The sequence below is a fragment of the Salmo salar genome, chromosome ssa12 (assembly GCF_905237065.1).
Source record: "Salmo salar chromosome ssa12, Ssal_v3.1, whole genome shotgun sequence".
Classification (NCBI taxonomy): domain Eukaryota; kingdom Metazoa; phylum Chordata; class Actinopteri; order Salmoniformes; family Salmonidae; genus Salmo; species Salmo salar.
The window spans coordinates 79,007,571-79,023,397 of NC_059453.1; the positions used below are offsets into that span (position 1 = coordinate 79,007,571).

The 15,827-nt window shown below is 41.3% G+C and overlaps 2 protein-coding genes across 5 annotated transcripts; both read left to right on the forward strand.

Moving 5' to 3' along the window:
* The first annotated feature begins 1,910 nt into the window (after positions 1 to 1,910).
* Positions 1,911 to 7,039, forward strand: tp53inp2a (tumor protein p53 inducible nuclear protein 2a). Of its 2 annotated transcripts, none has more exons than XM_045691817.1 (4): positions 1,911 to 1,992; positions 5,690 to 5,998; positions 6,094 to 6,199; positions 6,341 to 7,039. In XM_045691817.1, exons 2-4 carry the CDS (start codon positions 5,881 to 5,883, stop codon positions 6,603 to 6,605), a joined length of 489 nt encoding a protein of 162 aa, XP_045547773.1. In that variant the 5' UTR covers positions 1,911 to 1,992; positions 5,690 to 5,880; the 3' UTR covers positions 6,606 to 7,039. The 2 variants fall into 2 exon arrangements, with proteins under 2 accessions (XP_045547773.1, XP_045547772.1); XM_045691816.1 differs by lacking the exon at positions 1,911 to 1,992 and adding an exon at positions 2,127 to 2,428.
* Positions 7,040 to 8,605: 1,566 nt separating this feature from the next.
* On the forward strand, positions 8,606 to 14,767 carry LOC106565945 (glutathione hydrolase 7). Of its 3 annotated transcripts, none has more exons than XM_014133636.2 (16): positions 8,606 to 8,647; positions 8,891 to 9,043; positions 9,187 to 9,464; positions 9,561 to 9,715; positions 9,848 to 9,965; positions 10,150 to 10,217; positions 10,306 to 10,379; positions 10,524 to 10,705; positions 11,331 to 11,418; positions 11,702 to 11,829; positions 11,921 to 12,009; positions 12,164 to 12,316; positions 12,431 to 12,548; positions 12,689 to 12,826; positions 12,933 to 13,032; positions 13,157 to 14,767. In XM_014133636.2, exons 2-16 carry the CDS (start codon positions 8,896 to 8,898, stop codon positions 13,306 to 13,308), a joined length of 1,989 nt encoding a protein of 662 aa, XP_013989111.1. In that variant the 5' UTR covers positions 8,606 to 8,647; positions 8,891 to 8,895; the 3' UTR covers positions 13,309 to 14,767. The 3 variants fall into 3 exon arrangements, with proteins under 3 accessions (XP_013989111.1, XP_045548055.1, XP_013989110.1); XM_045692099.1 differs by having other exon boundaries at positions 11,657 to 11,829; positions 13,157 to 14,764; XM_014133635.2 differs by having other exon boundaries at positions 9,564 to 9,715; positions 11,657 to 11,829; positions 13,157 to 14,764.
* The last annotated feature ends 1,060 nt before the right edge of the window (positions 14,768 to 15,827 follow it).

Consider the following 15,827-nt stretch of genomic DNA (forward strand, 5'->3'; position numbering starts at 1 on the left):
AGAGAGAGAGAAAAAAAAAACTTTCACTTACTTAGCTAGCGAATGCTTCTAGCTAGTTAGCCTACTCAAACAGAGAGGGATGATATGTTAGTTAGCTGGCTATCCAACACTGGAACTCTTCCAAGTCAAGGTAAGCTTTTGGTTTTATTAATTTAATGCCACCAGGGCCCACCAGTGTAACTATTAAACTGCTTGCTGACTGTACACTGTACTGCATGATTGTAGTGGTTAACTAACACGTTAGTTCTAGTAGCTATGTTGACTATGATGCTAACTAACATGATGACAACGATGTAGGCTGTGTGTAGCGGTTTGAAGGTTTGGCTTGGAAAGGCTTTTTCGCCTGGTCACAGACAGCTAATGTGTTGTGCACTGAAGTCTGCCCACAAGCGAAGGGAAAAGGTGAGAGGAGAGCGCGTAGATGTGAGAAGGAATTATACAATTATAAAATGGATCATGCTGTTTGTGTGTGGCTGCTATGAAAGTGAACTGTGTTTGCGTGTGATCAGGGGTGTATTCATTCCGACGATTCTGTTGAAAAACTTTTCTTAAATGGAAGCAAACAGGGATAAAGATACCTGAATTTGTCCAATAAAAACTCTTGTTGCAACTGTTGGACTAATGATTACACCCTAGATCAGCGCAATGCAGGCTAGAGCGTGCAAGACGGTATTGAATGTATCTGTCACCTTAACTACTCAAATTTCTCTCTACCTGTTTACGTTGTAAACTTATAGGCTAGGTTGTAGCAACCTCATGATGGGTATAGGGAAAATTCAAGTAGCATGTAGTAGCCTACACCTATCAATGTTACATTGAACTGGGTGAATGGAATATGAATGACAGTCATCCAATATGCTGTAATAGAAATAAGGCCATGCTCATTAAAAACATTTTTGGCCTCCCTCATCTTAAATGGCACAGACCGCTACTGGTGTGTGTGTGTGATTCAATGCAATCGACCTATGGAAACAATACAAAATATTTATCTAGACCTATATATAAAGCCAATGAGTTCAGCTAACAAAAAGGGGCATATACCTGTCATCTATTGACACTGCACTTATCTGACATCTACATACAGTGTGTTCATAAATTCACTCTGGAATGCCTGAGGGTGCTCAGAGTGCGTTGGTAAATTCAGAGCATTATCAGATTGTCCTTTCATAAATTCAGAGCGCACACTGGAAGCTCTGGCCAAGGAGTAAGTAGGGTTGATCCGAGCTTTCTGACCTCACAATGGCACCCAAGCAAACTGGCTAAAGTTGGCTAGCTACTTCCAGACACAAATGAGAACACCTCATTTCACTCGCCCTAGGAGAGGGCGAGTAACCCTAGTTGTGCTGTGTACATGTTATCTACAGCGTTGGTGACTGTAACAATTTAAGTAAGTTTACTGACACAAGTCATATTCAAGGGTTTTGCACGTTCGTAAATTCCTCAATTATTCTGTGCACTGAATTTACGAACGCAAACAGTTTCTCTCTCTCGCGAGGTTTTCACTGGCTAGTTGTAAATGCGACTTTCAAATTCGGTCCCGCCTAGTCTGGAAAGCCACAGTAATCCACCCTGTCCCAGTAGTCCCCCCCACCCTCTCCTCCCTGTCCCACTGCATCAAATCAAGTGCACGAAAGAGAATTGAATGCATTGTAGGCTGTATACATTGTAACACACTTTATAACTATCATCAATTTGAAACATCACTCGGCCTACCTAGCTTTAGAACTTATTGCCAATGGATAAAGGGTTTGTGTTTACTATGTATGTAAAACAAATTGAAATACTTATATAACCAAGAATGTTGACAACTTATTCTAATAATGACGTTTTGAAAACGGTGGATGTAGCCTAATAATGAAAATACGTAAGCACTTATGCAATAATAGGTCTAATCTATATGCATAGGCCTAGTCAAAAATGTATTAGAATCGTGAGTTGACGACAGAGGGAGCCTTCAAAGGTTGCTGCTGGTCCTTTTGCAGAGGTGATGGTGTGAGTATTTTAGCACTAATAATAACAGTTAATTTAGGATCATTTAAGGTAATCACCTTTAGCCTAGACAACACTGCTGCAACTGCAACTCTTTTAACATAAAAGGCCAATACGCCCATGTAGGTCTGCACAAAATGAGGGGTAGACCCGTATCTTTTTTAACTGCGTGATTGGTTCTAAACCTCGAACGGGAGGGGATACGGTTGCTGCGTTACTCGATCAGCTGTTTTGATTCAATTTGGAAAGAAACAGTTCCAAAGACCAGACAGAGAATCAAGAACAGATGCACATCTTTGGGGAAAAAAAGATGGTATAAACCGATACCTCATCAAAGGAAAATGCATTAATGAAGGAATCGGTTACAACATCTCTTCAAATACAATTTTGGGGTAAACAGAATGTCCTACTCAAACTGAGAAATATTCTGTGAATATAGGTAAGTTTTATTTGCCGCTTGTCTTTCTATTTATAGCTATCATCTGCGTGCATCCAAACAGGTCCTTTATCAACAGTTTGCAGAATTTTGTAATTGACAGGTCTTCTCCAATGCCTTAACATGAATGCAAGTAGGGCGTCTTTCCAAAAAAGGAGATAATTAAATATGTCTGTGTTGTATTATTATCCAGTCTTTCGGTCGCTTAACTACTGCTGGCTGTCATTGCAACTGCCCCAATTTCAGACGAGACTTTTGTGTTGTCACCTGCACCAAAGGAGTAGCCTATAGCTTAGCTTTCATATCCAGTTTTTCATTTCAAAGTTCTTTCTCTGCTGATATAAGGCTAATGTTCAGGTTTTCTTTGTCATCGTGAAATGGTTTGTTTAGCCTTTCAGTGGTATCCCAGCCTCGTCCCTTCCTTGATTCCTGCTCAAGCTGTTGTTTAGGTTTTGAATGAGGTCAGTTGCATTCAGTGACGATAATCAAAGCCTGATAATGAGTTGGTTATATAAATCAGCTGTGTAGTGCTAGGGCAAAAACCAACACCTGGACCTAGTGGGGGGAGGCCCAGGACCGAGTTTGGGAAACCCTGCAATAGGCCACATATTTGCTCAGCTGAGTAGCTGCCAATTATTTATATATACACAAAATTATGACCCGGGGGGTGCTGTTTTGGAGCCACCATGCTTCCATCTTGGTACTCCCACACGTTGTAGAAAAATATTTTGGAAGATATAAAAATTATTTTATTAGTGTCTACATTTGTTTTTGCCACGTTTATTCTATTACAGACACCGTAATGCATACTTTTAAATTATGTTATGTGAGCTAAACATACAAATAAAGGAAAATGTATACTTTTTTTTTATATATACTGAACAAAAATATAAATGCAACAATTTCAAAGATTTTATTGAGTTACATTTCTTATAAGGAAATCAGTCAAAGTCAATAAATTCATTCGGCCCTAATCTATGGATTTCACATGACTGGTGTAGGGGTGCAGCCATGTAGAGCCTGGCTGCCAAGAGGGTGGGATGATGCCGACAAAAATACAGACAAAAATACTTCTATATCCTCTCACACTACTCCCGACTGGACTTCCTCATTACCATATTTGGTAGTGAGAAACCGCTCTAAACAGATGCCTTTTAATAGTCTTGCATATTAGATTTTCAAGTCCATACAGTTCATAAGGACTGAGATTATTTGTGTTTTTTTTTAATTATTATTATTATTTTTTTAACCTTTATTTAACTAGGTAAGTCAGTTAAGAAATTCTTATTTACAATGACTGCGTGGCCAAACCCTAACCCGGACGACGCTGGGCCAATTGTGTGCCGCCTATGGGACTTCCAATCACGGCCGGTTGTGATACAGCCTGGAATCAAACCAGGGTCAGTAGTGACACCTCTTGCACTGAGATGCAGTGCCTTAGACCGCTGCGCCACCCGGGAGTCCTATTAGGTACTTTGGATGTAGAATGGAATGGTGCTATATAGGCCTTATAACTACAGAGATATATTTTTACTGGTGGCTCAGTTGGTTGGTGCATTCTACTGACAACATTAGAGAGAGTTGTGGGTTTGACTGATATATAGGCCTATACCGAATCTGTGTTGAGTCCCCTTGGCTAAAAGCATCTGCTGAAAAGACGATTATAATTAAAAGTGCAGTCTTTCTCTCGGACATGGTGTATCTAAAAGGGTCCTGCCATTTGTTAGGATTCCAGGTCAGTGGTTTTGAAGAGGATACAAGCTGAGCACATAATAACAAAGTGAACTCTGCAGCCATGGGCCTCGTGCCCCTAGATCTGCAAATCTGCTCGCATATCTATTTTTTATTTATTTCTATTTCACCTTTATTTAACCAGGTAGGCCAGTTGAGAACAAGTTCTCATTTACAACTGCAACCTGGCCAAGATATAACAAAGCAGTGCGACAAAAACAACAACAGAGTTACACATTGGATAAACAAACATACAGTCAATAACACATTAGAAAAATCTGTATACAGTGTGAGCAAATGAAGTAAGGAGGTAAGGCAATAAATAGGCCAATAGTGGCGAAGTAATTACAATTTAGCAATTTACTCGGGCGTGATCTATGTACAGATGAGGATGTGCAAGTAGAAATACTGGTGTGCAAAAAAGCAGAAAAACATATATGGGGATGAGGTAGGTAGTTGGTTGGATGGGCTATTTACAGATGGGCTGTGTACAGCTGCAGCGATCGGTAAGCTGTTCTGACAGCTGACGCTTAAAGTTAGTGAGGGAGATATGTCTCCAACTTCAGTGATTTAAAAAAAAAAAAAAATGAAATTTTGCAATTCGTTCCAGTCATTGGCAGCAGAGAACTAGAAGGAAAGGCGGCCAAACGAGGTGTTGGCTTTGGGGATGACCAGTGAGATATACCTGCTGGAGCGCGTGCTACGGGTGGGTGTTGCAATGGTGACCAGTGAGCTGAGATAAGGCAGCGCTTTACCTAGCAAAGACTTATCGATTACTTGGAGCCAGTGGGTTTGGCGACGAATATGTAGCGAGGACCAGGCAACGAGAGCATACAGGTCGCAGTGGTGGGTAGTATATGGGGCTTTGGTGACAAAACGGATGGCACTGTGATATACTGCATCCATTTCGCTGAGTAGAGTGTTGGAGGCTATTTTGTAAATTACATCGCCAAAGTCAAATCTATACCAAAATGGTTCTCATAAGCTGAATGTGGTTTATCATAAGCAATCATGCTTTCTCTGCTTGGGGTGGAGGGATTCTCTGTGTTGCATGACAATAGCAAATTCAGAGACCGGCAAATATAGCCGTTTGCCAACAAAGCCATATCAGAAAAAGAAAATAAATAAAAAAATGATATGCTGAGAGCCATTGCATTGAGAGGATCCTATGAGGATGTGACTATGTTGCAGAGTATAGCCTAGCCCCTCCCCTGTAGGTTTAATAGCAGATGGGATCTGACAATGGAGCTCTGCAGGGGGTACTTGTTATTCAGGCCCTTATATTCATAAAGGCCTCATTGGCCAATCAATGACCACCATGGTCAGCTGACCTGGGCTTGCGTTAATTAACATGGGCCAGTATGGATGTGTGGGGTCCAGAAATGACTCTTAATTCAACGCTGGGGTATTGATGAATAATTACCATTATTTTCAAAAAGGCTAAGGATGCAAAATGACAAGAATAAGACAACGTTGTTACAGCAGGTTTGAGTTATGGGACCCAGACTTTATGACCATGTTTTTCTCCACCAGGTCTTTGTGAGAAGTATTTTGATACCCAAAGCCTCTGCTGCTACGTCTGAGTTTCCTGCCAAAGAAAGGAGAGGAAAGGACAAGAAAGAGAACACAGGCAACAACCTCACAACACCAAATCACAACGAAGTCTGACCAAGAGTCTGAGACAACACCTCCTTAGTAACCGCCACACAGAACAGAACCCAGTCATGTTCAGAAGGCTCACTAGTCTGTTTTTTGGAAGAGATGATGACATCTCTACAGACCAGAGGACACCCACCCCTGCAGAAATGCTTGAGGAAGGGTGGCTTCTGATCAACCATCAAGGTCAGTCTCACAGGAAGTAGTGGTTGGACTGTAGCTACATAGTGTGCTCTGCTAGAAGAAATATGAGTAACGCTGGCTCTCTTGTTGCTCTACAGAAGTGAACCTATTGGAGGAGCAGGTAGTGGAGTGTGCCAACACATCTATCTACAGAAGTCCAGCTGTCACTGAAGAGACTGAACCCATTTCAGAAACTGGCGTCGGGTGAGAGACTTTTGTGCATTTGACACAGGAAGTTGTCAAAGCATTTTAAAATATCCGTGTTCTGCCACTGATTCCAAATGTTTGATTGTCCTCATGTATATGTGAACAGATGTGGGCTTACAAGCATTTGTTTCTCTGCAGGATGTCAGAACCAGAGGTCCCAGTCCAAAGAAGCACCACCAGCCCCAGCCGGATCATTCGTAGATCAGTGTCCATAGCTGGACAGCTGGCTAAGGTCTCGCAGGTTGCTCGTATCCAGAGGGCTCAGACCCGGGTGGACCGCCACCACCTCACACGGAGCTGCATCCAGCGGCAGAACTGTGTCCGCCAGCGAGCTCAGCGCCACTCACCCCGCACACGCACAACCTACCTCCAACAGCCAGGCCACCACAACTTCAGCCACTGAACACCTTGCACCAGGGAGCGCTTTTAACACAAGAACAACAGGGACCTTTAATCTGCTCACAACATACATACACAAACAGACATGCTCAGACACCTTCACAAATGCAACATAAATTGATTGGCAGCATATTTCCATATAGTGAAATAAAGTCATCATTCAAACACATTTTGCATAGTTCAATCTTGTGTAGATTAAGGTATTTCCCAAAGGAATCCTATCTACCCCATTTGATTCAAAACACTAAGCTTGTTACTTGGAATTGTTACTTGGAATTGTCACTCGTTCACTGGCAGCAAAAAATACTTTTGAACCTGTACTGTACATGACAAGAGAATGAAGATGTGAACATATCAAGGAATAAGTTCGCCCTAAATATTTCTAAAACTAAAAGCATTGTATTTGGAATAAAACACTCACCAAACCCTAAACCTCAACTAACTCTTGTAATAAATAATGTGGAAATTGAGCAAGTTGAGATGACTAAACTGTTTGGAGTAACACTGGATTGTAAACTGTCATGGCCAAAACATTTTCATGCAGTAGTAGCTAAGATGGGGAGAAGTCTGTCTATAATAAAGCAATGCTCTTCCTTATTAACAACACTATCAACAAGGCAGGTCCTACAAGTTCTAGTTTTGTCGCACCTTGACTACTGTTCAGTCGTGTGGTCAGGTGCCACAAAAGAGGGACTTGAGAAGATTGCAGTTGGCTCAGAACAGGGCAGCACGGCTGTCCCTTGGATGTACACAGAGATAGTGGAGGAGAGATTGACTTCATCACTACTTTTATTTATGAGAGGTATTGACATGTTGAATGCACCGAGCTGTCTGTTTGAACTACTGGCACACAGCTCAGACACCCATGCATACCCCACAAGACATGCCACGAGGTCTCTTCAAAGTCCCCAAGTCCAGAACAGACTATGGGCGGCACACAGTCCTACATAGAGCCATGACTACATGGAACTCTATTCCACATCAAGTAACTGACTCAAGCAGTAAAATTAGATTTAAAAAAAAAAAAGATTAAAAAAACACCTTATGGAACAGTGGGGACTTTGAAGCAACACAGACACATGCATACACACACACATACGATAACATACGCACTATACATACACATGGATTTAGTACTGTAGATATGTGGTAGTGGTGGAGTAGGGGCCTGAGGGCACACAGTGTGTTGTGAGATTTGTGAATGTATTGTAATGTTTTAAAACTGTATAAACTGCCTTAATTTTGCTGGACCCCAGGAAGAGTATCTGCTGCTTTGGCAGCAACTAATGGGGATCCATAATAAATAATCTAGAAAAAAGAAACGCACACCTATAAAGGCGAGGTGCTGGCTAAAGGAGTAGAAAACTAGAAAATAAGGGAAAGCCGCACACTCTAAGAGCTCAGATGCAAAAATGTAATAACCTAATAACCAACGTTTCGACAGCAACGTTGGATGAAGACAGATTTGGATGAAGACAGCTTTGCTGTCGAAACGTTGGTTATTAGGTTATTACATTTTTGCATCTGAGCTCTTAGAGTGTGCGGCTTTCCCTTATTTTCTAGATCCATAATAAATACAAATATCAAATGAGATGTTTTTAGGCTTGATTGTTGTGGCTATGGCAAAACTGTCAGTGGCATGCATATTTCTGTGCAAAGCCTATGCAAAAATGTTTTGCAAAAACATGTTGAGGGAAATTCAAAGGTATTTGTATCATTACACATATGTATTTTGTCAGATTGTTGTGTGTGGGTTAAAAACATTTCAAATAGCAATAAAAAGGATGACCCACGTGATTGCACCATTGTTCCTTTATTTCATTATAGTGTCAGAACTGCATGATCAGGGCTATTTGGTGACCAAAAGGCATTACTAATGTTATCCAATTCAATGTTATGCGACACAATATGTAAAAGAAGGTTATAGAAATAGCTCAGTGTATACTACTTTAAAACAAAATGGCTGATCAATTGGTTACTTAATTGGCCAATCTGATTGGCTGAGTAATTCTTAACCCGTTTGTCATTATTCAGGTGTTAAGGCAGGTAAGAGAGAAGCTAGCAATGGAGAGCTCATAAAACTGTGTTATACTTTCTGTACCTCTAGATTAGTAACATAGTGGAATTGTTTTTGTGTATCTCTAAATTCTACTGCTCCAACACCTGTGTTTGTATAGCTTGTTTTCACCATGCTGACTTGCAGGTTTGCTAGTCATCAGATGGGAAGGGAGAGGGTAGTCCTGTGTCTGTCTAATTGTACATCATGTACTTATCTCTGTGTGAACATAGGGGAAATGGATGTGAGTCCTGAGACTAAACTTAGTAGCAGACAATCCCCAGTTGGTTACAGGAGCATTGAGGGCTTACCTCAGTTGACTGTGGATGAGACATTGACCAAAGGGCAAAATGGGAACTTTCAGAATGAGCATAACCGAAACACAGGTAGTTGGTTTGGTAGCAACTCAATGCTACTTACATGATGTCAAGTCAAATCTTGCTTGTATCAACCACAAATTGCCACACATGTACAGTAGCTTTTTAGCCCACCTCCACTCTGACAGGGTCTAAAATCTCTCCCTCTCCAGGTATCCATGGCCATGGTAGCCTCAGTCCTGCTCCAGACTTCAGCAGTCTCTCAAAAGAATTGCCCCTGAGACATCTAGCCTCTGGGAGCCAGCACCCTAACCTGGCTGATCTAAGCTTGTCCTCCTTTAGAGAGATGGATAAGGACCTGCCGTCTGGGGGACCAAGTAGGTGTGGCCCTTGGCAGGATGCCATCATACCCATCTATGCTGCTTCTCTCATCATTGCCATAGCAGTCACCACTGCTATGGTCCTGCAGATTTATCTAGGGACAAATGAGGTATGTTCTCACTTAGAAAAATATATAGAAACTATTTAGAACAACTTTGACTTATTACCTTATTTTTTATCCTCGTCCTTACTATAATGGGGTCAGCAGGTCTTCAGAGGGAGTGTGTTGGTGACGGACCATGAACACTGTACAGAGCTTGGTCGTAGGGTGCTGAATGAACAAGGCTCCAGTGTGGATTCTGCCATTGTTGCCACCCTGTGCCTGGGAATAGTCCATCCACATGCATCAGGTATTGGTGGGTAAGTGACTAATGCATTTGAGAAAGTTAACGGCAAGTGCACTATATATGTGGCATAATGATTGTCCAGAGGTTCATGTGGATGGACAGGATATTCATGGTCCACCTGACTTAATTATGTATTTTTCTGTAGGGGAGGGGTGATGCTGGTTCATGACATCCGGAAGAATATAAGGAAGGTGATTAATTTCCAGGAAACGGCACCCTCTGGAATCAAGGAGGAGATCCTGCAAATTGACCCAGAGCTAAAGGTGATGTGTTGTATGACAACAGTGTATGAGTAAAAATACATCACTTATTGTAGATCTTTAATTTTTAGGATAAAACAATGTGTTGAACTATTATCTCGAATTGTGTCTCAGATAGTCATGCAACATGTACACTGAGGCTTCAAAAGAGATTTTTAAATTGTAACCTCTTTCCTTAACCATCCAGCCAGGTCTGACTGTAGGTGTGCCAGGCTTGCTCAGAGGGTTATACCAAGCCCATAAACTGTATGGAAGGTGAGGTGTTGTTGTTTTTGTTATGTGCAATTTAATGTTTGTGTTCAGAAGCGCATACTAGCCTATGGTTGTTATTGTTTCACCCCAGACTGTCATGGGAGGATATCGTCACCAGGGCTGCCAATGTAGCCAGAGATGGCTTTAATGTGTCTCACAGACTTGGTAAGGAGTGATTCGCAATCATACCAAGTCTTTTTCTTACTGTTTTACTTCTCATCCCTGTAGAATCTGTATGAAAGCCTCAATACAAGATTAGACCAATTGCAGGTTTTCACCAGTAGACTTTGATATTTTCTAACTCTGCAGCAGAGGCCATAACCAAGGTGAAAGGTCAGAATATGTCATTGCGCTTCAGGGACATGTTCTTGCCAAGAGGCCATGCTCTGTCCCCCGGCTCTCTTATGAAAACACCAAGTCTGGCTGCTGTCCTGGAGGCTGGGGTGTCAGAATTCTACAGTGGGACTCTAACACAGGAAATGGCCAGTGAGGTAAATGAATGCGTTAGCTAAGAACATAGCCCTCAGCAAATTGCATTGAATCATACGCATATTCACCCCCAAAGCCAATTCCTCCTTTGGCTGTCTCTCCTTCCAGTTCTCTGCTGCCAATGACTGGAACGAACTACAAAAAGCTCTGAAACTGGAAACGCTTATCTCCCTCACTAGCTTTAAGCACCAGCTGTCAGAGCAGCTCACAGATCACTGCACCTGTACATAGCCCATCTATAATTTAGCCCATACAACTACCCCTTCCCCTACTGTATTTATTTATTTTGCTCCTTTGCACGCCATTATTTCTACTTTGCACTTTCTTCCACTGCAAATCTACCATTCCAGTGTTTTACTTGCTATATTGTTTTTACTTTGCCACCATGGCCTTTTTGCCTTTACCTCCCTTATCTCCTCATTTGCTCACATGTATATAGACTTAGTTTTCTACTGTATTATTGACTGTATGTTTGTTTTACTCCATGTGTAACTCTGTTGTTGTATGTGTCGAACTGCTTTGCTTCATCTTGGCCAGGTCGCAATTGTAAATGAGAACTTGTTCTCAACTAGCCTACCTGGTTAAATAAAGGTGAAATAAAAATATTTAACCTGTGTTGTATTTTAGGTGCAAGAAAATGGAGGAATTCTAACCAAGGAGGATCTCAGCAACTACAGTGCAGTCATAGAGCAGCCAATTGAAGGCCTGTATCAGGGTAAACATAGTCATACTTCATACTCTTTATAGGAAGTAGCCTACAAACAAGACAATTCTACAGTATGTTGGGATTAGCTGCATTTGTCGGAAAAATATTTTGTCTACACCAGTGGTGCCTGGTGGCACTTTAAATGGGTAGTAGGACAGGCTCATAATAATGGCTGGAACATAATGAATTGTATGGTTTCGACGTGTTTGATTCCATCCATTATTATGAGCTGTCCTCCCCTCACCAGCCTCCTCAGGTCTACACAATATTTCCTGGCAACACCCTCCCTCAGGATTTCGAGTTCTAGTGCCGCCTCCCCCTTCTATTGGTGCTGCTCTGATCTCAGCCCTCAACATTTTGGAGGACTTCCACCTCAATGGGAATAGTACAACGTATACCTCATACCACTGGATTGCTGAGGTACTGTATCTCAAGCTCAGAAGTGAGACCCATGTCATTTACAGTGTGCAGAAAAGGGTCCCCTAATAAGTGTATTGTATTCATTTTGAAGTCACTGAAAGCAGCCCTGACTATGGCCAGTGGGCTCGGAGACCCTGTGTATACCCCATCAGTTTCTGCACTCATCTCCAAGATGCTAAGGTAAACATTAACAAGCGTACATTCACTTCCTCACCATGTTCTAAGTAGATTAGCCATGCAATTTTAGTCCTTTTGAAATGCAATGACAGGAATTTCTGTGAACAATTGTCCTCTCTACTGATGTAGATGCCTTGTATCTGTGTCTCTGTTAAAGCAAGCCACAGGCTGTAGTGCTCCGTCAGTTGATCAGTGACTCGCAGGCATCTCCTCCCAGACACTACTCTACTGTCTATGACCTGCCGAGTGGAGCTGTGGCCAGCCAAGTGGTCGTGATGGGTCCCGATGACGTCATTGTGTCTGTCACCAGGTGCTGTGATTAGGAGCTTACCTGAAGGAGATGACATGTTTACATTGGCATTATGGATATGGTGTGGGATAGCTTAAGTCTTGCACTTGTTCATTTTTTTTTTTCATGTTTCAGCTCACTGAACAGGCCCTTTGGAAGTAGAATTTTAACCCCTTCAGGCATTCTCCTGAACAGCCAGATCTTGGCCTTCTCCTGGCCAATTAAAACCCAGGGACTGTTAATATCCAACCTGGTAACAACATACCACAGTACAATGCATGTTTAGGCTGTATAATGTATTAACATAACATTCTACACTTTCAATCTTAGCCCCAGATAGAGAAACAACCATTTTGTAAAAATATCCTATACCAACACTTGTTTTCTTTGCAGACGAACAGGGTCCAGCCAGGCAAGCGGCCTCTGTCATTTATTATGCCCACAATTGTGATACCGTCTCTAGGTAAATGTGGATCCTATGTGGCCCTGGGATCTTCTAATGGAGAGCACAGCCTCAGTGGTGTCACCCAGGTCTGACACGTAAAAAAATAAACACTCTTTAATGTTCATGCCTTTTGTTATCTAAAAGTTAATGTCCTTGTAATTTCATTACCTTTCATTGTGCTTTTTGTTTCAGGTCTTGATTAATATTTTATTATATAACAAAAATCTGAATGATAGCATATCACTGGGACGACTCCATCCCCAACTTCAGCCGAGCAGACTCCTGGTGGACTGTGAGCATTTCTAATGTTTTCTTTATCTACACTTAATTGTGGGTGGGAAATCGGCTTTGAAATGGTTTGAAACCTCAACTCACTTTTTTTTTAAATTCATATCTTCCCAACTATCTCCCCTCAGCTGAGTTCCTGGAGGAGGATGTGAAGGTGTTGCGTCTGAAAGGACACGCTGTCTACAGGGTGGGGCTGCTGTCCCTGGTGCATGGTGCCCAGAGACACAACGACATCATTAGGGGCATTGTTGACCCTCGTGCTGTGGCTGGCTCTGCCTAGCTTTCTGAGAATATGGCTTTATTTCAATGTGAACATAAGATTAAGTAATATCGGAGTTGTATGTTAATAAATAATTAATGTATTACAATTTTAGATTTTCCTAGTGTGATGATGGCAGGCGTGCAACTTTCAGTGGGGACATGTCCCCCCCCTACATTCTGAAATTGCATTTTTGTCCTCCAAGTTTTATCATTGGAAAGTGATACAAAACGAGGCAATGTGTGCTTTAGGACCATGCGCACACCTCTGAGCGGTCGGTTAGACTGTTTGGAGTGTTTTATCCGACTGGTTCCCACACAAAAATGATAAAATATGTCCCTCCTGGATGATAGCATACATTAAGGCAGATCTAATATAAAGGTGGTAGACATCACAGGAGGCTGATGAAGGGAGGACCGCTCATAATAATGGCCCGGAACGGCGTCCATTGAACGGCATCAGACACATGGAAACCATGTGTCTGATGTATTTGATGCCATTCCGCTCCAGCCGTTACCACGAGCCCGTCCGCCCCAATTGAGGTGCCACCAACCTCCTGTGGGAGACATGAATTTCATCTCAGATTCTGTGTGTGAAGATGTGACTAGCCTATACCCATCAACCTAGGTCACAATAGTATTGGTTGTCCAATAGGGGGCACTACTTGCCTAGGCAGAACTAGATGAATATAGTTTGGCCTAATGTTTGGTGAAAGTTAGAGGCAAATGCATTATCGGTCAATCGCTTTACAAATCAGACATTTGCTGTTAGTCACTGCTGTTTTGTCGAGGTAAAATAATCTATATAGCCACCAGCTACTGTATATCTCCAAGAATGCACTTCATGTGTGAATGTTGACTCCCAAACAAGCCACTAAACCCTGCTCCTAATAATGAGTGCAGCGTGGGATGGATTGAAATGGCAAATATCCAGATTTAAAAAAAATGTTACTCGATCTTATTCAAATATCAGTGGCAGTCAACCCTTACATTAAAGGCATGTGTCTGTTTTCATTGTTGGTTTTAACTCTTTAGCTTGTTAATCAGCAGCCCCAAAGTATTAAAATGTGTGCGCAACACCTTCCTTACAACACATACTCTCCTACTAGCCAGGGCCTCTTCGGAGTAGAGAATGTGCCTAAGGGCTGATGTCATAGAAAGGTTGACAAGCAAATATACACCTCCAATGCCACTATAAAAAGACAAAACAGTATCATAATGAGTTGAACAATTTTTATGAAACTTTCTGTTATCGAGAATAATACAAAACCATAATTATGACAGATGATTAACCACATATTCCTGGGTGATGGATAATGTCGCTGGCCAGCCCATATGGAAAATGAATGTATTATAATATACAGTGCCTTCAAAGTATTCACACCCCTTGACCTTTTCCACATTTTGTTGTGTTACAGCCTGAATTTAAAATTGATTAAATTGAGAAAAAACTATTGACTGGCCTGCCTACATAAAATATCCTGTAATGTCAAATTGGAATTGTTTTTCAACATTTGTAGAGATTAATTAAAAATGAAAAACTGAAATGTCTTGAGTCAATAAGTATTCAACCCCTTTGTTAGGGCAAACCTAAATAAGTTCAGGAGTAAAACTTGGCTTAACAAGTCACATAAATTGCATGGACTCACAGTGTGCAATAATAGTGTTTTAGATAATTTTGAATGGCTACCTCATCTCTGTATCCCACACTCAAGCAGCGAATTTCAAACACATATTCGGCTAAAAAGACCAAGGAAGTTTTCCAATGCCTCGCAAAGAAGGGCACCTATTTGGTAGATGGGTAAAAAAGCAGACATTGAATATCCCTTTGAGCATGGCCAAATCTACACTGGAGTTGCTTACCAAGAAGACAGTGAATGTTCCTGAGTGGCTGAGTTACAGTTTTGACTTAAATCTGCTTGAAAATCTATGGCAAGACCTGAAAATGGTTGTCTAGCCATGATCAACAACCGATTTGACAGAGCTTGAATAATTTTGAAAAGAATTATGGGCAAATGTTTCACAGTCCAGGTGTGAAAAGCTTTTAAGAGATTTACCCAGAAAGATTCACAGCTGTAATCGCTGCCAAAGGGGATTCTAACATGTATTGACTCAGTGGTTTGAATAGTTATCTAATCAAGATATCCAGTACTAGTGTTACATTTTTCATGATTTTTTTTTTATTTTTACAAATGTTAACATTTTTCTTTCACTGACATTACAGATTATTTTGTGTAGATCGTTGACCAACATGTTTGCTATTAAATCCATTTTAATCCCACTTTGTAACAACAAGATGTGTGTGGAAAAGTCAAGGGTTGTGAATACTTTCTGAAAGAAGCACTGTATGTACATACATGCTGGGAATTCAAAATATATTTACATATGTCCAGAACATATTTATGAAATATATAACTTGATCATATCATAGAATATATATGTGAATTTATTTTCAATTATAAACTGGGTGCCGATTGGCTGACAGCCGTGGTATATCAGACCATATACACTGCTCAAAAAAATAAAGGGAACACTAAAATA

Coding starts and splice junctions, on each gene's coding strand:
- tp53inp2a (XM_045691817.1), top strand. CDS start 5,881: ATGTTCAGAAGGCTCACTAGTCTGTTTTTTGGAAGAGATGATGACATC. Junction 5,999..6,093: donor GCTTCTGATCAACCATCAAG/GTCAGTCTCACA, acceptor GTTGCTCTACAG/AAGTGAACCTATTGGAGGAG. Junction 6,200..6,340: donor ATTTCAGAAACTGGCGTCGG/GTGAGAGACTTT, acceptor GTTTCTCTGCAG/GATGTCAGAACCAGAGGTCC.
- LOC106565945 (XM_045692099.1), top strand. CDS start 8,896: ATGGATGTGAGTCCTGAGACTAAACTTAGTAGCAGACAATCCCCAGTT. Junction 10,380..10,523: donor TAATGTGTCTCACAGACTTG/GTAAGGAGTGAT, acceptor CTAACTCTGCAG/CAGAGGCCATAACCAAGGTG. Junction 11,830..11,920: donor CATACCACTGGATTGCTGAG/GTACTGTATCTC, acceptor TTCATTTTGAAG/TCACTGAAAGCAGCCCTGAC.